The sequence below is a fragment of the Zea mays genome, chromosome 3 (genome assembly GCF_902167145.1).
Source record: "Zea mays cultivar B73 chromosome 3, Zm-B73-REFERENCE-NAM-5.0, whole genome shotgun sequence".
Taxonomy (NCBI): Eukaryota; Viridiplantae; Streptophyta; class Magnoliopsida; order Poales; family Poaceae; genus Zea; species Zea mays.
Window position 1 is genome coordinate 147,157,752 of NC_050098.1, and position 22,864 is coordinate 147,180,615.

Sequence of the window (22,864 nt, forward strand, 5' to 3'; positions counted from 1 at the left end):
CTTTGCGAGTCAACTTTGCTTGACCAACCAGGAATGAGGGATGATTGGGGGTTTGTATCTCATATAGTTGAGTCTGGCTTGACTCTTCTGTTTGGGTATCCCTATGTTTCGGGGCTTTTGCTTGTGGTTGAGGTGGACTACTCATGTATCCAAACATTATTCTATTCCTTTTGTTGTTCTTCACGATGTTGATGGAAATTTCTGTGCATTTTGGTTCATATCCCACGTTTGGAGACTGAGATAGCTTAATCTCGGAGGTGTTCGGTAGTGAACTCATCTCAGGATAGTTACGAAGGTAATGATCTTCACGTCCACATAGATAACAAGCTTTCTTGAAGTTATTTCTTGACTTTTTCCATGTTTCCATTTTTGTTTCTTGGACCTGATGCGACGACGAGGCTGAAACTGTGTGCAGGTGATAGTTCATCCATCAATGTAACACTCATGTGCTTCTTTTTGGAGTTAGGCATCCTTGTGATGTTTCTTTTTTGGAATACCTGACAATTCATCGTCTGGTAGTGCATCTGCTATTAGTTGTTCTTGGGGAGACCATTGACTTTTTATGCCAGAAAATAAAATCCGGTTCTTCTGTTTTGTAGTTTCACTTTCGTTCGTACTGATCTGGCGACAAGGAATTCCATAGTACTCGCAACAACATGTTCCAAGGTCACTTATCTGTTGGTTTGGTTGTGCATCCTTTTGTGTCTTGAATGTTTGTTCATCAGCTGTTTTATTTATAGTATTGTTTTGACTTTCCAACACACCACATTCTTTGCATTTAGTGACATCGCTTGTAGTTGACATTCCAAAGTCTGACATCTATAAGGGTATGGGAGAATGGAAGGGACGAAAGGGTTGAGTAAAGACAGATTATAGAGAGCAGAGAAAACCCATCTATCTAAGGTTTTACCTAGCTAACTGAGGTCATTGTGGACAAAAGTCACACAATACACCAACAATCATTTCAAAGAAGCAAATCAATCATGAACACAAGGGACAATATCAGCACAACACAATCCAATTCTACTCATTCAACCAAAACAAAAGGTGAGACAAGGTCTAGAATAAGAAAGATATTATAAAGTCAAGGAGTTGGGTAAGAATTATCAAGGAGTTAGACAAGATATATTTATTGGTGACCAAGAGTGAAATAAGATAACCATTAAAGTGAGGATAAATGATACAACCAAGGATATGAAGTGAGTTAGGGAGAAAGCATTATCAAGGAGACAAAATAGAGAGGCATTATCAAGTAGGAATAGGGAGACAAAGAATTCAGTATATCAAGGTAGATATTGCCCAAGAATGGCAATTCAATGGCAAGAAAATAAGAGTAGAAGAAGTCAATGGTTATATAGCATGATTATGAGTTAGAAAACAACCACAATATAACGTCGTCTTTACCGATCTAGTCGAAAACTTAACACTATAGAACTATCCTATCAACCTAACCAAGAATAATGGTAATAGATCCAAGAGATCTATAACGAAACTTCTTGCAGCGCGGGGATAAGACAGAGAATGGGGCATCTTCCATAGCTTCTAAAGGGTTCCTTCCGGTAGGCTTCACTTCAAGTTCCACAATCCTAACTTGATCATCTTGTAGTGCTTCCGAGTAGAGTCTTCTGATAGACCAAAATCAGACTACAAGAGTTGAAAATAAAAGAGATGAGTTTTAATATAAAGTAAATTTTAATGGAGGAAAATATATCTAGCTTTGAAAGGCTGACTGGGCTTTCCATTTCTAACTAATCTAGCGACCTACGGTCACATTGCTTTGATACCACTTCTGTCACACCCGTTTCCCAAGGGCAGAGCCGGGTGCATCACATATGTGTGCCAGAATCTATTTCCACACATATGTTGACGTCACAAGTGTAATATATCAAAAGAACAATGCATAAAAGCGTAAATAACGATTATATTAACATATTACACTTCGAACAGACATAATGTCTTAACCTTTATTCATCAAAGTACAGCGAAACAAGGACATCCATCCACAGGAAGATGACCGGGGGTATCACTATACTAGCATCCATGGAGTTCAGCATCATATCTTCATCTGCAACTTCTGATCAAAATTAAGCAAGGGTGAGCTCACTTATGGTCGGGGCTCAGCAAGTGGGGGAAAAACTAATGCAAGGTAACAAGGTGAGGCTGAGGTTGAGTAGTAAGCATTTTAGTTGGTCAACATTTTATTATCAACACCTGTCTTACTAATAAGTGTGAATCCCAAGTATTCCCATTAAAGAAAGGTATAAGAGTATATCAAAAACACTTAAGTGAAACCACTTAAGCAAAACCATTGGCAGATCATCGGATCTCGATTTATTTCCATCTTCAAGTTCAATTATCATGTGAGGAGTCCAGGCTGCTCATAACCGTGAGCACGGCTGATATATCAGTTTTACACTCTGCAGAGGTAGCGCATCTTTACCCATGAGTCGCGATTCCCTTCTAGCCTGGGTTAGCTAGACCCATATTCACTTCCGAGGTGAATGGCCAGGGTCTCACTACGAGGCTTCTCCCTAGAGTCCTCATTACGCAAATGCTGGAAATGGTCAAACTGCATAAGGCACACCTACCGTAACCAACTTATAGTCCAGACTACAGGGTAAAGCTTTAGGAACTATGCCCGTATCCAATCTGCCTGAGCCGGAACTATAAGAGCTTGCCAGATGCCCCCGTTCCTGTCAACCACGACCAGCACCCAACATAAGACTTCCCTAGTTATTTAGCCAAGACCAGAGCCATGATAGTTCTCATGGTAGCACTGTTTTCCCGGGTGGTCACTCCATGTTCCAATTAATATGCAATAATCTTGTTTAACCATCGGGTTAACAACAATAATGTAAACTTACCATTTTGGAACATTAATATCATAAGCGGGAGTGACTGCATAAAGTTAAGTTGTAGCAATAGCATAGCTACTTGATTAAATCATAATCCCAGGTTAAACAAGGAGTAAGGTTGGAAAGGTTATCTAAATAGGTAACCCGTCAAGTTATGCATATATATCCAAAAGAGTAAACTTTATTAAATGTATTGTTTGGGATCAAACAGAGTATGCAGAGGGAGAAGTCCACTTGCCTTGCTTATTGAAAACTTGAGGTTCTTCCACGGATAGGAATAGATCTTGATTCTTAACTACTAGATCATCCACTGAATATCACACAAACAAACAAGAAAAAACAACACACTCAATAACATACAACATTCACCATACGTAAAGCTAAAAGAAAGCCTAACGAAAAGAGCGTTCGTTTTTCAAGAACATCGCAAGTAATGGTTATAATAAGAAGGTATTCTTTTCAAAAATTTGTGATCTTATAAAATAAGACATGAGCTTAAAAATCTTAATTAAAATATACAAATATTAGGTTCACCAAATTAATCTTTTATAAAACGTCATATGTGATATGTCTAAGATTAAGGGTTTATAAGACGGTAAAACACATTATAACATTATTAAACCTTTTAACTATTTAGAAAAGATATATTCTATATGTCTATGGTTAATGAGTTATGAAACATTACAAAACATATTGTAAAACATTTATTGATGAAAAGTTATTATACAAGCCTAATCGAGTTTTATGTGGAAGCGTGATTAAACAAATAATTATATTTATTTTCATTAAGGAAGTACATGGCCTAGATAGGTTTTTATGCCATAGATAATTAAACAATTAATTATATTCACTTTTACTTAGGAAAACACTATCCTCTATTTTTATTAAGAATGTTATATACAAAACAACATATAAACTAACATTTTAATTATAAAAGAACATGAACACTAATTACATCATTTTTTAACATTGTGAGGCATATTATATCATCATTTATAAAAACTTTGAATATAAGACTAAATCATATTTATGGGAAAAAGATAATTAAATAAATAATTATCTTTATTTTATTGAGAAAATGTGACCTACGTTTTCTTTTACCTTTTTATTTGGAAAAGCTATTTTAAAACAACTATAATAGACTTTATTAAAATTTAATTAGAAAACACGAAAACTATTGTGATTACCGATTTAGAATATTTGGCACATATTTATGAAGTTAATGAAACAATTTACATTTTATATGGATCTCAAATTTATATTTTATGATAAAAACTGTAGCAGGAACTAAAACATAATTAAAGATAGACTATGAGGGGTGGCCGATAAATTTGTATTTTTTGCACATATATCATTATAAACAACTATCTTTTTATAAAAAATATATAAAGGCTATAATTCTTTTTAATTTTAATATTAGAAAACTATGCATAATTCAATTATAACAGTCACAAATTAGATTTAAATTAGGAAACATGTGAACAGTCGCAAATACTGATTTTGATGTATTTAGAACATACTTATGAAACTAATAAAACAATCGATTTGAATCCCAATCACATGACTTATAAAATAAAAATCATCGCATGAATCTTTACTACTAATTAAGTACCTATTGTAGGCGTTCACAGCCAACCGTGGTGCACGTTCTGCCACATCCAGACCGTCCAACCCGCATCCAACGCCCCTCCCGCGCTCGTCCCTGCCGCAGCAACCGCGCCTTCGCACGCATGTGCCGCAGCCCCCGCAGCCCCGCGAACCCGCCTGCCAAGCATGGCATCGCCGCGGCCGTTGGCCCCGCAGCCCCGCGTTCGTTGCCCCCGCCGTCTCTCTCGCCCCGCTCTCCTCTGCTGCCGTGCATGGAAGCCAAATCGACTGAATCACAGCCCGTGCTGCCGCGCATGGAAGGTCTCCTCTGCTGCCGCGCATGGAAGGTGAACCGCCGGCGCCCAAATCGATTGAATCACAGCCCGTGCATCCCCATCTCTCGCTCTCTACATGGAATGCAAGGCCTCGCGAACGCCGCTCGATCTGCTCCATGAAAGCCGGCGCCCCGCTCTCCCCTGCTCTCGCGCTCTACATGGAAGGAGTTGCTGGAGCCCTAATCGACGGAATCACTGCTCGCGGACGGCTGCCTCGATCCGCGCTCTCCCCTGCTCTCGCACTCTACATGGAAGGAGGTGACACCGCCCAAATCGACGGCATCAAACTGATTGCGCACGGATTCCCTGCTCCGCGCTCTCCAGGTTCGCACCACCTTCGGCGACAGCCCAACACTGTCATGAACAATAAAGCAGCCACGACAAAACAACCAAATATCATTCTCGGCGCTCTCCCATAATCTACCTGCGCTCTGCCAATCATTCTCGGCGCTCTGCCAGGTACGCCCAAGATCATTTAACTTGTGTTGTTCCTCACGGTTAAACTTGTGTTGGTCTTTACGCATGTGATCTGCAGTCTATTCCTTACCTGGTTCACATGTTACTACTTAACAATGGTTGATCTGCAGACATAATTTTGATCTGCAGTCTATTCTGTATGTACCTGACTACTGATTAGAGTTTGTGCAACTTTAATTTTCTTGCTTGAATCTAAGAACCATGGCGCTTGAAAGCACAAGCCTAAATTTCTCTGAATCTTGCAATCTGCACAACGCTTTCTGAATTTTTCTATTCTACTTTCTGAATTTTTCTATTCTACTTGCTTCTCTAATCAGTATTGTTCATCTCCGGCTTCACAGCCGACAACTGACAGCACACCGCTCACCAAACAGTGGAGAGGAGGAGCGGATGCAGTGCACTTAGCACTCAGTGAGGCATATGAACAGTAGTCTGGTGAGTTTACATTATGCATGTGATTCTTTTTTCTATTCAGTTATAACATTTGAGAATATTACGCATGTGATTCTTTTTACTTGTGAAGATTAGTATGATGGAAATGTTTTATTAGTATGCACACTTCAAACAAGTTTTGTGTGTTTATACTATCACAGTGGACATTTGATCAATTGCTTATACAATAATAAATTCTTTCGTGGCTTCATCCACCTCATCGTTTTGTTGCACTCTCAGTCACAATGACATATTGGCATTGGTTCAGTTTAATCACATAACTAACATTGCTTCTGTTGACTATTTGGGATTTTATGGTAACTTTTTTGGATAAAATTGTTCTAGAACAAATTAGGTTTCAGACCTAATTTCTTTAAACAGTTGCCCCTTGTACTTATTTGAGCATCATTTATTTAAGTATCATTGTCTTGTTCGAGAGGTCATCTTCCTTTCATGGTTTCAAATGTATATATGCAAAGCCACATTTTAAATTGAAAGGAACTGACTTCTTTTCAATGTCCACTGTTTGCACACCTGATGTGGTAGATTTTATGACTTTTTTCAATTCGTTCTTTAGTAGCCTGTTGTTTCGGCTAGCGAGGTGGTGCGGAAGAAGGAAGGGAGAGGCGCTTGGTTGACCCGGAACGGACGGCAGGACACCGCCGAGGGTTCGCTGCAACTCAGCGACGGCTTCGCGACTTCTCAGGCCAAGGTAAGCTTTCAAGTCAATTTGTCTCTGCAACCGATCTTTAGTAGCCTGCAGTATATAAGAGTGAATTTCAATGCTTTCCATAATATAACTTTATTGGGGTATAATGTTTATATATGCATTCTTTAGTATGCTGAGCTTGTGTGTATTGGGGTATAATGTTTATATATGCATTCTTCCAGTATATATCGGTTGATGCTAATTTTTAGTTAAAATTGTGCGTGGGGAGGCTTAGCTGGTAGTATACTTTGAGTTCGATGCACTTGCATCCGTTCACAATTCTCTTTGTCATCTGCTACTCTTCATGTTCTTTTCTAAGGTAAGCTTGTCATTGCAAGGTTCCTCTTTAACTTCCATAAATTACCTCCCCGATGGTATTGGTTAGTCCAGTCAGCTTGTCATTGACACAACTCATTTTCTTGTTCAAGATGTCCCTTACTGTATCCTATTTCCTTGAGACTTGAACGCAAATCCTCATTTTCTTGTTCAAGATGTGCCTTACTGTATCCTATTTCTTAACGGTCACGCATTGTATCCTATGACCAATAGCACTGCAATTACCAACGGTCACGCATTCTACCCCAGCCCTTTGCACTTTCACAAATCACCTGATGGTAAAGTTGAGTGCTGATGGCAATGTTGTTTTCAGCATCTTCATCACATACCCAGACTTGAGTGCTGACGGCATGGCCTTCTTCATCACACCTACCAAGAATTTCTCTGATGCACGGGCAGGCAATTACTTTGGCTTGCTCAACGAAAACAATAATGGGAACACAAGAAACCACATCTTCATGATAAGGAATGAAAGAGTTTGTCGCTTTGATAAAGAAAGTGTTTTTTAATAATTACCAGGTAGCCAGTGTTGTCTTTCATAACAAGGCACAGAATGGGAAGGTACATAAAAGAAAATGATTTAAAAAACCAAGCAGAAACAAACTATAATTTTAACATTGCATCAGGATATCAGGATATGGTATAAAGAAAATGATTTGTGAGAGGCTGAAAATAAGTGCAGGAGGGCCTCTTACATTAGGACTGAGAATTCTAGGAATTTCTGCAAAAAAATCACTTTAAAGATTATGAGTATTTAATGGGACTTCTAGCTGACCCTTCTAATTGTGGAGGAAAAGAAGGCTTACAGATGAAAACTGAAATGCAGATGGGTACAGACGTAACAACTGTGAGATACAATCAAGCCACTGAAAATAATACACCGTATTATAAACCATATTGAAATACTCTAATTATGAAAACATGGATATATCCAAAACAGCTAATAATGCATGAACATAATGACCGTTGGAAAGGAGTACATTTATTCATAAGCACAACACTTTGCCACTGAAAGGCCAGTATTGATGCTGTTCTCCATTGGTAATCTTGTAGAGGATTAGTGATTAACATGCTGCTCGGTACTAACTGAATAAACTGATGTACTCCTAATTTCTTAAAAGTTGAGAAGCCTTCAAACATGCCTAAAATATGAAGAATCCAAAAAACAGAGAAGCATGTCTTCAGACAATGAAGTAACACAAGGTCACAACCTGTGATCATTGAATCAGAAGTTCAGAATGACAAATTAGCTATCAACACATCAGAAAATGATTTGTGAGAGGCTGAAAATAAGTGCAGACAATGAAGTAACACAAGGTCACAAGCTGTGATCATTGAATCAGAAGTTCAGAATGACAAATTAGCTATCAACACATCAGAAAATGATTTGTGAGAGGCTGAAAATAAGTGCAGGAGGGCCTCTTACAAATCACTTTAAAGATTATGAGTATTTAATGGGAAGGTACATTGGAACAAAACACAAGTAATGAAGCATACGTCCTTCCTTCCGTACCTGCTCCTCCTCACAACATTGACTTCTCTTAGTTGACTGCTGGTGGAGTTTAACTCTAGCAAATGATCTGCTTGCATCCTCCTTGTCAATTACAGAAGGAAATAAACCTTACATGTTTATTTTGAGAGCCACAAGTTATCTTCCATTGTAGTGCCCTCTGTGAATAAGAAAAACTGTTGCACAGAAAATGATTTATTCTGGAGGTTCATTACTCGCAACTGAAAGGAAAAAATGTCTCTGTGAATAAACACGTTTCTTTATCAAAGCGACAAACTGATTTATTCTGCAGTAAATGATTTATTCTGAATAACGTGTTTATTCACAGTAAATGATTTATTCCATTGTTCCTTAAATGTCTAAACGACAAATTGATTTATTCCATTGTTCCTTACACGGAGAATTCTTCAGCAACACATTTCATTACTCGCAACTTCTCTTCATCAGTAAATGATTTATTCTGGAGGTTCTAAACAAACTGTTGCATATAAAATTTAAGAAAAGAAAAAGCATTTCAGCACCTCATAATTAACAAAAGGCTCGACAGAACTCCCATATCTCTCTGTGAATAAATGTCTGAGGTCACACAGTTCAGGCAAATCAGGAAATCTAGCTGCAGCAAATATTCGAGTAGACACAGCTTCCAAGGCTTCTTGCGGGCATTCACTGTTAAGGAACATCACAGATTCAGTGACCAATTGCATAAGAAAGTCTTACTGTAATATTAATTGACCGTTGTTGATAGGTTCAGCGTGACACTTTTTCTGAAAGGTAGCATGACTGTGCTTCTCCCTATTGTCTTTGCATAGAGAATTGTTGTGGCCAGTACAAATGCTCTTATCTTGCCACGGACGATTTTTCTTTGCCATCCTACCACCAGTATCCTTTTTCCTAGAAGGAACTTGGGACCCTTCTTTCTTAGATCTTTTAATATTAGGCAGATTGGACTTGGAGGATTGTGCAGGTCATTTTTTTCCTTTATCCAGTTCGGTGACTTTAGCTGCATAAGAATTAGATTGGCTGTGAGGCCTTTCAGATCGCGACTTGTGCTTTTCCTTGTGCAATTTTTTCTTGCCTTTAAGAGCTTTAGGAAAGACAGAAAAAACATTGAATACAAATCGTTAGTCAGAACAAACACAGAACTGAATAAAACGGGAGCTCACATGTTCTGCTAACTACAGCATAGGTCCAGAAAAAAATGCTTCACTGAGACAATAAAATGCATGAATTGTTCCATGAACCTAGAAAGATGCAATGTTCCTTAAAAGGAAGTCTATGAATACATCATTTCTTCTTTAATTAAGGTAACCTGGAAACTAAACAATTCATGCATTTTACTGCACATGCTGTTCTACAGCCCCCAGTTATAATATTTTTACCAGAATATTGAACCGCGAAAGTATGACATGTGTTCTATTTAAATTTTTAAATTTTAATGCAACAAGGTTTTGATGGAACCGGTCGTATTGAACCGCGATAGAGCCGCAATGGACCGCCTAAAACGGATGCCTATGTAAGTTATTATATATAAATATATTTACACAAAATTTGTCTATCAAAGTTATGACCGTTATTTAGTCGTATGTTTAATATAGCTTCAGGTTGTTCGACGACTACCGTGAAGAAGATTTTTATGGGCTACCGCGGAAATACAGTATTGTCGCTCGGGTAGAAGTTAAATTCCCGAAGGAACCACGTTTCCGTGACAGACAACATTTCATTTTTTATGACATCAATGTAAGCCAACAATTCTTTAAGTTTCATTTTCAAAGTTACACGATCTTCATACCATCGCCTCTTCTCCTACTGAAATACTATTAGGGAGCCAAGATCGAGGCCATAACATATATGTATGAGACAGTCAAATATTTCGACAATTTGCTCCATGAAAAGCATGTTTACAAGATGCATAATGTAAAGTTCAGTCTTCATTCGGGTGAATTTAATTTTCGTCATCTAAATGGTCCCATGGAATTGTGTCTTGACCAACAAACTATCGTGGAGCCATACACTGTTCCAATTCAAATGGCGCCATTCCCAAAACAAATACTCTTGAACCTTGCTGATATTGCCGAGTTGCCAAACAGGACTTTAGTCGGTAAGAATATATCGATCTCTTAATATTATTAAAATATCGTTTACACAACCTTCAGTATTAATCCATTTATAAATTGTTATTTTTGTAGACATTATGGCTATTGTAGTCCACTTGGATACAATTCATCGCACAATGTGGGGACCTTTCAGAAAGATTGTTATAATGGATGCTAGGTATATTCCGTTAATTGTATATTATATATATATATTCAATTCTAAATATTACTAACCTATTCTTACCAAAATCAATGTCGTAGAGGGTATTTACATATCATTAAAGTTTGGGGTGACCTACTAAACAAAAATGCACTCCGCTGGGCGTTGGCTAAGGAGGATTATGGCATAATAATTGGGACTATGTTTAGACGGTTCAGAAGACAAGGTACAACATATCTTACGCCTTTCAAAAACTTCTGTCACTAAGTTTTGCTTTATAATGATTCGTAACGGAGATTTAAATGTGTAATTCTAGAGTGCCTCGAGTCTTCGGATCATACCGCAATACACTTCAATCCGTTCCATCACAACACCCATCATTTTGGACGTAAGTATATTCTAAAAAATTAGTTACATTTAAATCGTGATTGTTCTCATGATATCATGAACTACGTGTAGATGTGATTAATTGTGGCATTCATTGCAGCAATTCAAAAAGCTTTGGTGGCGCTGAACAACCGTCAGTTTGCTGTTACATTTCTTGAAGAACAAAGGCGTAGATAGATTCTACAAATTCACAAAGAGCAATAATTGGGTCTATGTTTAGGCCTCCTGTGGTTCTATAATGATAGAATACGTGTCGTACTGTTATTGATCAACCAAAAGCAACATGAGGCAAACTTGTATGTCTATGAATTTTGTTTGTAATACCTATGACATGGGTTTAATAAGAGATATTTTGTGGATTTTTTTGTTCCCATGATTAATAAATATTTTGTGCGAAAAATTGAATTCCCGTAAAAATTAGTGCAAACTTACTTAGCATCGCCAGATGGTGAAACTACATGAAGAAGCTCCTGTGGAGTTGAGCCTGGATCCAATTCATAACACCCCTTGGGAGCATCACGAGTTTCAAATCGGACGAGATGTGTTCAAGTTAAAGCTCTATAAAGCATAGATCTAAAGTAACAAAAATGTCTAGCATGAGGTGTTGCTTCATACGCAACAAGACTGCTAGACTTGAGCAGATCGTAGAAACAGTTCAAATTATCATTTCAACCAACCTTTATATACGCGAACAGTTCAAATAATCATTTGAGAGCCTAGCGTCCAGTGAGAGATTCATAGTCAAGAGGCATATTTGGATGAACACGAGAATGAAGGTTTGTCTTCGGCAATTCAGGGAAATCTTGATCAGGCTCTTCGTCTTCAAAGTGACGGTTTCCTGAAAACAGCTCACTCTTAGGATGCAATGGCCTTTCCACAGACTGAATTTCCACATCATTTTCAACTTTGGAATCTGAACACAGTCCCTCAGAATCATCAAACTTTATCTCTGAGCGCACCTTCCAATCAGCACGACAGTTCCTTCTCCGTGTCTTCGTTGAGTCCAATCTGCAGGGTAGCCGTCTTTGTCATATTCTACATGGTTCTTTCCACTGAACCTTCTTCTACCGTATGTTTTCCCTTCATGATGATTTTGTTCATCAATGGCATTTGCATCTTCTTTCAAGGAGGATCTACTCGAGTTGCTCATCGACTGTCTCTTGAGGGTATGAGTGAATTCATGAGTTGCTCATCGACTGTCTCTTTTGTGGAATTTGCTTCTTCATTAGCGGGTATACTAGCTCCAACTGCATCCTTTTCTAATATTATCATGTGTTTGTTGGACCGTATGTTTAGTACTTTTTGCACATGTTGGATATTTGGACATTGTTGAATCACAATTTTTGATTGCCCTGTGCTTGAGTAAATAACATTATCAAATGTAGTTTCATAATTTATCTCTCTCATGTGATACAGATATTAATCAAACTTAGGATAGTTTGAACTAGAAGAAACGTTCCACTGTCCATAATAGGGTTTCTTTATGGAGAACGGAGAACCAATAGAAACAGATCAGATGGAACATAATGATGGTCGCACACCATTGACAAACATCTCAAACACCATTACTATAGGTAAAGGTTATTACACACGCGTCGATTAACGTTTGAAACGTAGTATGTAGGGGAACACTAATACACAAGGTTATATTGTAGCTGATGAAAATGGATCAAAATCGCTTGGTCCAATTGTCGATGCTAAGGGACGTAAGAGGCAAAGGGAAAGGGAAAGATATGTCGCGATGACCGTTGAACAAAAAAACGAGAAAAGTAGAAAGCGTCGTGAAGTAAGCCAACGAAATAAAGGACCTCCTATACAGCCAGAGGTATATGATCATCTTGGTTCAGGTATATGATCATTGTAACAATTATTTTAATAGATCCTCTTGTGGATTAGTGAATATCTATTAATCTTATTTTTGGTTTTCATTGTGTTTCATAGTTAGTCTTTTAGATGGATGTAGCACAATTGATTTCACAAACTTCGCAACACAAGGTATTGCGGGTATACCAATCACAATTTTTTTCACCCATCGTTTTCTGCTAGGGAGATTTGTAGCCATGAAAATCATTTTGCCACTGTTGATTTGGCAGTTCCAAATAATAACTCTTCACCGACCGATAATTTTAACGAACAAGAAAGGCAAAGGCATAGAGAAAGACGTGCAAAAATGTCAGTAGACCAAAGGAACGAGTTGAATAAGAAGCGTCGTGATGCGCGACAACAAAACAAGGGACAACATATGATGTCCACTGTGTTAGGAGGTGATGAAACAAGTCAAATTTAAATTAACGTTTCTGTGCATAAACCTAGACTTAGAAAGTAATGTGTGCATTGTTTTTTAGATGGAAACGAAAATGTAAATGCGAATCAAGATGATGATAGCGATTGGTTGCATAGGAACGAGACATTCAAGGCAGACGATGTTTTCACAACTAGAGACCTACTGACACCAGGTACATGAGTGTTCACTCAACTAATTTTGCAAAATAGCTGATTTCAGGCGGTTTAACGTATACATGCCTTATTCTAGGTGGTGTGCAAGAAACTGTTGGTAACACGCCTAACCATAATTTGGAAAGGGCCGCCTACTTTAGAGAGCGGTACAAAAACTTAACTCCCACCGAGAGGGAGTTTAGGCGTGAACGCGTTAGGTTGTATAATAATACACCAAAGCGGAAAGGATCAAAGATAGAGTACATAAGAAAACGTAGAGCATTGTTGGCTGACACATTGAGTCAGGAGTCCATCGCCATGGAGTCCCCAACATATACCCCTGAGGTTGTACACCCTGCAACAAATGCAATTGAACCTGATGGATCCACAGTTACCCCCTGTGACTGGGTTATCCCTGAAATCGCTAGTAACCCGTTCCTGCCAGCTTCAACACATACTGAGGATGCCGATTCACTTCATATGTCTACTAGACCACTAAGACATAAACAACATGTGCCACGTGGTGAAAGACAAGCTATCTTAGCCCGTCGAAACCGGCAATTTGAAGCATCCATTTCAAGGAACAAGGCTACTGCTACTGAGGATACTATGGGTGACGCTGGGGAAGGGGATGATCGGACACAACCCCATATGACTGCAAAGATCAACAACAATGGTAATTACTATCATTGTTTTCAAGTCGGACGAGTTGTCGGTCATTTTGGCTGATCGACTTGGACGATTAATCGTGACCACTATCGATTGATCGGATGACTTGAAAACAATGATTACTATCCTATCTTAAATGGATGCAGCATGACCCTTGTTGGCGTGTAGTCCGACTAAACGTGTGTTTCCATCAGTACAATGTAGGAATCAATGCCATGATGCTATCGTGGCAACAAATGAGAGTGCAAGTATGACCGAACAAGGAAGTGGGGTGGATCATACCCAGTCGAAGCCAAGGGTCATTTCCAATGGTAATTGTTAAGAATCTTTATTCAGGTTACATATTTCCCCCACCCTGTTATCCTGAATGCCCTTGTATTTTATGTGGCTTGTATTTTCACGTTCCAGTTGATGACGATGACGGTGTTGTATTTGAAGACGATGCTGATGAGAATGAGGGATACCTATTCGCTGGGCAATGTACTAATTTCAATCTTTTTATGATACTAATGCTAATATAAATACATATGTCTTACTCATTGTTTCCAAAAAATATCAGATGAGGATACCGATGAGGATATAGAGGTCGATGTTAGTCAAGATGAATCGACTGCCACTGATGTTTGTGACCCGTACGACAAGGTGTAGAACAACATTCCTGAAGAAACACATATACTCAAGACTGTTCCCAATTGCGGTTATTGCACCGCGAAGAAGTTTGAGTATGAGACACCTGGTTTTTGTTGTCGTGGTGGGAAGGTTGAGCTAGCCCCACTGGAGACCCCTCCCCAACTCAAGAGGTTGTGGGATAGTGCAACCTCTGATGCTAGGCACTTTCGTGATAACATTAGGTTTTTTAATGGCCATTTCTCTTTCACTTCCCTATACTGTTGCCTCGATAGTATGACAACTAATGTAAGGGATTCTGGTATATACACGTTCCGAGCACAGGGCATGATGTACCACAATATCAAGTCATTTGGTAGGGATGGTGGGGCAGAGCATAAACACCTTGAGCTTTACTTTTATGATGATGATCCCACTCTCGAGCATCGGTACCGTAAGTGTCGCGAAGAGCATCAACAGAAAGACAAAGAGGTTATTCGACAGATAGTCGACATACTACGTGGAAACCCGTACTCCGAGCACCTTAGGACCATGGGCCACGTTGAGAACCTTGATGACTATCGTACCACGTTGAACCTAGACCAGACATTGAACCAGAAGACATATAACACACCTCTCACTTCGGAGGTGGCCGCAGTCTGGATCGAAGGGAGCGAAGGGCGAGGCCAGTTCAGCAAGAGTGTTATGCTCCATGGGAAGGACAGTTCAAGCCACTGCATCCGCTCATACCATGGATGCTACGATGCACTATCATATCCATTGTTCTTCCCTAGAGGCAAACTTGGTTGGCACGCAAATATCCCAAAGGTTGGAGTATCCATGGACGAAGTGGATGCATACCGTGCGACACATAGGGCAAGTAATGCAAATGATGAAGATGCGGGTTAGTTGTTTGTTTATATTTTGAAATATTTGCGCATTATTAACTATCTTTTCATCATCACTCACTTTATAATCCTTGCGTATGCAGAATCTCCTAGCCATTTATGTGTGACTGTACGTGACTACTACTGCTACAAATTCCAGATTCGCCCCGGGGTATTCAATCCTATACTTCATGGAAAGCGGCTTTTTCAGCAGTTCGCGGTCGACACGTTCATAAAGATTGAGAACTCTCGTTTAGATTACATACGCAAGAATCAGGATCGGTTAAGGGCAGACCTGTACCAGGGCTTGGTGGATAGCATGCTAGATGGAGATATTAGAGGAGAGAAGGTTGGCAAGCGAACTGTGCTGTCGACGTCGTTTATTGGCGGTCCTCGTGACATGAGACGTCGATATATGGATGCTATGGCTCTGGTGCGGAAGTTTGGTAAACCAGACATATTTCTTACCATGACATGTAACCCTAATTGGGATGAGATAAGGAGAGAGCTTCTCCCTGGGCAGACACCGCAAGATCGTCCGGATCTTGTAGTGCGTGTCTTTCATGCGAAGCTACAAGAGTTAAAGCATCGGCTGACTAAACAGGATATTCTTGGTAAGGTCCGAGCCTACGTCTATGTCATGGAGTTTCAGAAGCGGGGTTTGCCGCATGCCCATTTTCTACTCATAATGCAGAGAAAGTACAAGCTCACATGTCCTGAGCAGTACGACCTTTTGATCTCAGCCGAGATCCCAAGCAACAAGTACCCTGAACTACGAAAGATGGTTATCAAGCATATGATGCATGGCCCGTGTGGGTCGCTAAATCCTAACTGCCCATGCACTAAGGGTCGTAAATCATGCAAGAATCATTACCCTCGGCCTTTCAGTGACACAACCTTGCAAGGGAAGGATTCGTACCCTATTTATAGACGTCGCGACGATGACCGTAAAGAAAAGGTCCGAGGGTGCGAACTGGACAATAGATGGGTTGTCCCTTATAACCCATACCTCCTTCGTCTCTTCAACTGCCACATCAATGTCGAGGCATGTGGGAGCATGAAGGCTGTTAAATACCTGTTGAAATACATATACAAAGGCCATGATCGTGCGTCTGTTGTTATGAGAGATGCGAGCAAGGCAGATGATGATGTTGATGAGATCAAGCAGTATAGAGATGCAAGGTGGGTGACTCCTCCGGAAGCCTTGTGGAGGATATACGGCTTTGAGCTTAGTCAGATATCTCCACCTGTGATGCAGCTGCAATTCCATCTTCCAAACATGCACATGGTGGCGTTTCACGAGAGGCAAATGGTCGAGCGAGTCGTCAACCGTCCAGGTGTTGATAGGTCGATGCTCACAGCATATTTTGAGGCGAATAGGCTACACGATGAGGCTCGTTGCATCCTATATCGTGATTTCCCTGAGTGGTACACTTGGCAGAGTGGTAAGGGAAAAGTATGGCAATGGAGGAAACGAGATACATGTGGACAAGTCGGTAGAATAGTCTCTGCTCATCCGGCCGAGGGGGAGCGCTACTATCTTCGTGTTCTCCTAAACCACGTGACTGGCGCCGCCTCCTATGTGGATCTAAGGATAGTTGATGGTGTTACCCTACCGACTTTTCGTGAGGCAGTAGAGAGAAGAGGACTGCTTGAGTCGGACAACACACTGGATGAGTGTCTCACTGAACGTGCTCTTTTCCAGATGCCATCGTCGCTGCGACGACTTTTTGCCACAATACTGGTGTACTGTGAGCCAAGCGATGTGGCTGTACTCTGGCAGAAACACAAAGATTCTATGTCCGAGGACTATCAACACAAGAGTCAGAACAAAACTCATGTTGAGTAGATGGTATTGATTGACATTAGGAACATGCTGCAGTCAATGGGAAAGGACATAAAGACATTCCCTCTACCTCCTATGATCGACACGTATGACGATGCTATTGGTACTGCTCGGGAGGTTTACGAGGAGGAAAGTATCCAACCGACAGTGGAAGATGTGGCTCTTAAAGACTCTCTTAACGAGGAACAGAGGGCCGCCTATGATAAGATTATGTCTGCCGTTGACATCGATCAGGGCGGATTATTCTTTGTGGATGGACCTGGTGGCACCGGGAAGACTTATCTATATAGAGTGCTGCTCGCGACGCTACGCAACCAGGGCAAGATTGCAGTGGCAACAGCTACATCTGGCGTTGCGGCTTCCATAATGCCTGGAGGAAGAACCGCCCATTCACGCTTCAAGATACCACTCACTATTGACGATGGCACTGTATGTAGCTTCACGAAGCAGAGTGGAACAGCAGAGTTGCTACGGAAAGCATCTCTCATTATCTGGGACGAGGCTTCTATGACTAAGAGACAAGCCGTGGAGGCACTGGACAATAGCATGCGCGATATAATGGGTCGCCCCGCACTGCCATTTGGTGGTAAAACCATTGTCTTCGGTGGAGATTTCAGACAGGTCTTGCCTGTTGTTCGTAAAGGGTCAAGGGCTCAAGTGGTCGCGTCTTCGCTACGAATGTCTTACCTATTGGAGTCCATGTCCCACTTAAAGCTTGTTAGCAACATGAGAGCAAAAAATGACCCTTGGTTTGCAGAGTTTTTGCTGCGCGTAGGCGGTGGAACTGAGGAAACAAATAGTGACGGCGACATTTGTCTTCCTGATGATCTGTGTGTGCCTTACAGTGGGAGTGACAATGATCTTGACAACCTAATAGACTTTGCTTTCCCAAATCTCAACGAAAATATGTCTGATTCCACCTACATCACTTCAAGGGCGATACTGTCAACACGGAACGACTGGGTTGATATGATAAATGTTAAGATGATTGATCGTTTTCAAGGGGAGCATATGGTGTATCATAGTTTCGATAGCGCCATGGATGATCCCCACAACTACTACCCACCCGAGTTCCTAAACACATTGATGCCTAATGGGCTACCACCTCATGTTTTGAAGCTCAAGATTGGATGTCCTGTTATATTGCTCCGGAATATAGACCCTGCAAATGGACTTTGCAATGGCACCAGGCTGGTCGTTCGTGGCTTCCAAAGAAATAGCATCGACGCAGAGATTGTACTGGGTCAACACGTTGGAAAACGGATTTTCCTACCGCGTATACCGTTGTGTCCCTCCGATGAAGAGATGTTCCCTTTCCAGTTCAAAAGAAAGCAGTTTCCTGTACGGCTTAGCTTTGCAATGACGGTTAACAAAGCACAGGGTCAGACTATTCCCAATGTTGGTGTATACTTGCCTGAACCAGTGTTCTCTCATGGCCAACTATATGTTGCTCTATCTAGAGCGACGACCCGATCGAACATAAAGATTCTTGTCATCCCAGCTGTCGATGGGAGGAAAAAGTCAAGGAAGGGTGTAAAGAAAACCCCCACCGTAGATTGTGGGACATATACCAAGAACATCATCTACAAAGAGGTCCTAACAAATTAGACCCATGGTAAGAGTTGCATGTTCAGCTAACAAACTAATAGGATGATGTTTGTCTTATGTTTGATTGGTCTGGTGTATTATCAAGGCATGTTTGCATGCTCCAATTGTTTTTATTAGAGCCGCACATGTTTGTGTATTATTAGAGCATGCATACTATCTTAAAGTATTGTTGAGTTTTGGATCATTTGTGAAATTAGCAATAATAATTTTTATGCATCTAACAATTTGTTATGAATGTAGGTTTTTGTCCCGCGAGAATGGAATCTCTATTTGTAGGCTTGTCTCATAACAAGCCAAAAAAATCGGCGGCAACCGCAATAGTTCGAGAAGGTATTAAAATTTTCATAGTTCTGTATGGATCAATTTGTATTTTTTGTAATAACTAATTTTAGTTTTATCTCATGACTGGTTGCTCCTAGACTATATTTGCACACAAGGTGATCTTGCTCTCATCGATTTTATCAAGGAAATCCCTTGTGAACCAAGGGTACAAGTCGTTCTTATTGATGATGCCTTTGTTGAAAGGAAGTGGATGGAGTGTTTATTTCAGCCGAGCACATATTTAGGTGACGAGGTAATCCATGCTTAGTTTTTATATTTGGCGACGTGGTTATGTATAAGTTTTTTTACTCATCCTGGTATTTTTAACCACAACTTACACACTTGCAGGTTATAGACTGTTACATAAATTTGATAAAAGCTCAAAAGCATCTAAAGTGCCGATCTGGAGGTCGCGTTCACATAGAAAATGCTTTCCAGTTCAATTTCCTGAAGCGAGATGGTGATCTTGAAATCAAAACAGAGGAGCTATATCTAATTAAAGACATGGCACACATATGTAGCGCTGAACGAAGGGTGTTACTTTACCTAGACCATGACATGGTACATATGAGTTTGCAATCTGAACAGTTAGTGTTTATATGTATTTTATTATTATGCAAGTATTTATAATTGTTTTGTAGGTGTTTATTCCAATAAACATCCGAGAGACGCATTGGTATCTTGCTGTGATCCATGCAAGAAATATGGAGATACAAGTGCTCGATTCACTTGGTACTTCACAAGACCGCAAAGACCTCACTGACTCTGTGAGTATGCACAAACTAAACAATTATGAATTCAATATTAACTTATCCCAATCTCTAATTTTATTTTACCATATATAAAGATTAAAGGACTGCAAAGACAAATAGATATGATATCTCAACGTAAGGAGTTAAAAGACCACAGGTGGCCAGACCTCCAAGTTGCTTCTTGGCCGCTCAGAGAAATAGACATGGGATATGCAAAGCAGACAAATAGGTACGTCCTAAGATCTTCTTTACCAATTTCTTCATTCATACTAATCTTTATGTTGGTATTAATGTATATTGTAGCTCTTCATGTGGCCTCTTTCTTTTGAACTATATCGAATACTGGACAGGGGATGAACTGTCTGACAGTTTTACCCAGGTATATTATTACTCTATGACATATATGGACATCTACAGTCAGTGTTACATATATAATGCTAAATAATTGTTTCTTATTTGTAGGATGACATGTCACACTTTAGGAAAAAAATGGCTGCTATATTACTATCTTCAGACCTGAATAAGAGAAGGGGGTGTCTGTTATACAAAAATGAAAAAGAAGTTGACTCTGGAAGCCCATCTGATGTTGAGATATTAGAAAACCCAACAGATTCTAATAAGAGGAAACTACTCCACGTGCTTGATGATAGCGAAGTAGTGTATGAAGATGAGGAAGGCCCTATTACTCAAGCAGACTTGCAAAGGTGGTTTGTTGATGATTGGGATAAAAGAGCTCCTGTAAAAGTCTCTAACGATGGTTGCACCAATGACTTTTTAATGGTTGGTCTTTCCACAAAGGACATGCCAGTGACCAAAGCCGATTCAATAGATGTTTTATGTGATTATATCATGGCAATAGAAGACGATACGACACTAGAGTAAGTGCTCATTGATTTATTTATTTTATGTATATCGACTACTTAGATTCTTGATATAGAGTTTCGTCATGCTACATTACAGGAGAACATGGGTGTGAAGTTTCAATCCTTTTAAGATAGAAATATCTGTCAAAGACCTGCAAAACATATTAACGACAACTCAAGATATGATTCTAAGATGTTTTGATATGGCTGTTCGGCTGCTTGCCAATAAAGAGTCACGTAGACCGAAAGAAAAAATCATAAATAATAGAAAGCATTATATGGACATGCGTTTTTGGGTAAGTTTGTTTCCGATCATTAATGTATTAATATATAGTATCTACATCTAATCATCATGTGTACATGTATATATACTGTCCAGAGAATGGTTGGTTTTGGTAAACTTCCAAAGTACCATCAGGATCCTACAACAGAAGAGTTAGCCAAAACACTCGATTGTTGGCCATCAATGAATTATTATATCACGGGTTGTAGATATGTAAGTATGTGTTCATTTCGAATGTATTTATAAAGGACACTTCTGTTGTAGGATCCTAATGACTGATATTTTGCAGGTTCTCATGCCATGGAAATTCAATGGATGTCACGCCCTTTTCGTAATAGATCATGTTAAAAAGCATGTGACTTTTATCGATTTTACACCGACTCAAGATTGGTGTAAACACATGCCATACAAGAGGTTCGCGGAAGCGATTATCATGGCCTCAAAAAAATATAAGATTGCTTACAGCAAGAAACATTCTGGATGGGCGGAGGATATCTTTAAGTGGGAACATACAATTCAGACTGGTGTTCCAATTGACTTAAGAGGGTATTTTTCTTCGTACCACCTTCTCAGCAGTTTAAATTTTTTCTATGATAATCATTGTATAAAACATAGTTGCCCAAATATTATTCTATAGGTTTAATACCAGCTACCTCGTTCTACAAGCTATGGCCATGTGGAGGAATGACAGACGACTGAAATTTGTTGGGGTGAGTGTAGTACGTTTGTTTTATGTTCAAAACTTACATTCTAGCTATCTCGTTCTACAAGATAATATGTTTTGTTCTCTTATCTCTTTGTCTGTAGGATGCAAAGACTCTTCGAAGAAACTTTGTGATTGATCTTTTAAGTTATAAGGACAATTCGTGCCGATATGCCATCCCTGCAAACATACAACAAAGACTTGTCGATATCGCTAAAAAGGATTAGCTGATTAGTGAACAGTTGTCGACACATTTGTCTGTAACTAATTTGTGTGATATTGATAATGTTTTCCACACGTATTTTGCATATATATACCGGAATCAATGTTATAGTGATGTGTGTTGCTCCGTATCAATGTTTCATACAAATCTTTTACTTCCATCGCAACGCACGGGCACATATCTAGAATATATATTGTTATCGTGTTATTGTACGGTTCCGTTGCATATTATAGTGATGATAGTGTAAAGTTTGTTAAAAGGTAAGGGCAGCCATAATGTACAGTGTTGTAGTTGTATGTTTCATTTCTTTCTCTAATAAGTATTATATCATTTGATCAAGATCAAGTCAGTTTATGTTTGGGCAGGTTATAATGTTTTTGCCTTTTTATCTATTGTAGAGACACTTTCTACACGAAGCAAGCTTTCTATTGGTGTTGTGTGTCCATACAATGCTCAAGTTAGAGCAATACAGGAAAAGGTTGGGAAGGCCTGCAGGAGGAATGATTATTTCTCAGTGAAAGTAAAATCTGTGGATGGTTTCCAAGGCGCGGAGGAAGATATAATTATCATATCAACAGTCAGGAGTAATGGAGCTGGTACAGTTGGGTTTCTATCAAACTTACAGAGGACTAACGTGGCTCTAACAAGGGCCAAGTAAGTTCTGCACCGAGCATTTAAATTTCACTTCAATTACTTCATAATCTTTTATCTGGTGCATGATAATAAAAACTGTTTGTAAACCTTTGTTGTACATGCCCAGATTGGGGAAGACTTTACATTCGACAA

The 22,864-nt window shown here is 39.6% G+C and overlaps 1 protein-coding gene and 1 pseudogene across 2 annotated transcripts; both read left to right on the forward strand.

Moving 5' to 3' along the window:
• The first annotated feature begins 9,860 nt into the window (after positions 1-9,860).
• On the forward strand, positions 9,861-11,220 carry LOC103650688 (uncharacterized). Its single transcript, XM_020551136.3, has 5 exons — positions 9,861-10,339; positions 10,428-10,512; positions 10,596-10,720; positions 10,811-10,882; positions 10,982-11,220. Exons 1-5 carry the CDS (start codon positions 10,090-10,092, stop codon positions 11,056-11,058), a joined length of 609 nt encoding a protein of 202 aa, XP_020406725.1. The 5' UTR covers positions 9,861-10,089; the 3' UTR covers positions 11,059-11,220.
• A 9,024-nt stretch (positions 11,221-20,244) lies between these two features.
• LOC103650689 (uncharacterized) lies at positions 20,245-21,355 on the forward strand (annotated as a pseudogene). Its single transcript, XR_564320.4, has 4 exons — positions 20,245-20,385; positions 20,469-20,884; positions 20,967-21,165; positions 21,249-21,355. The product of XR_564320.4 is annotated as an uncharacterized protein (transcript).
• Positions 21,356-22,864: the final 1,509 nt, after the last annotated feature.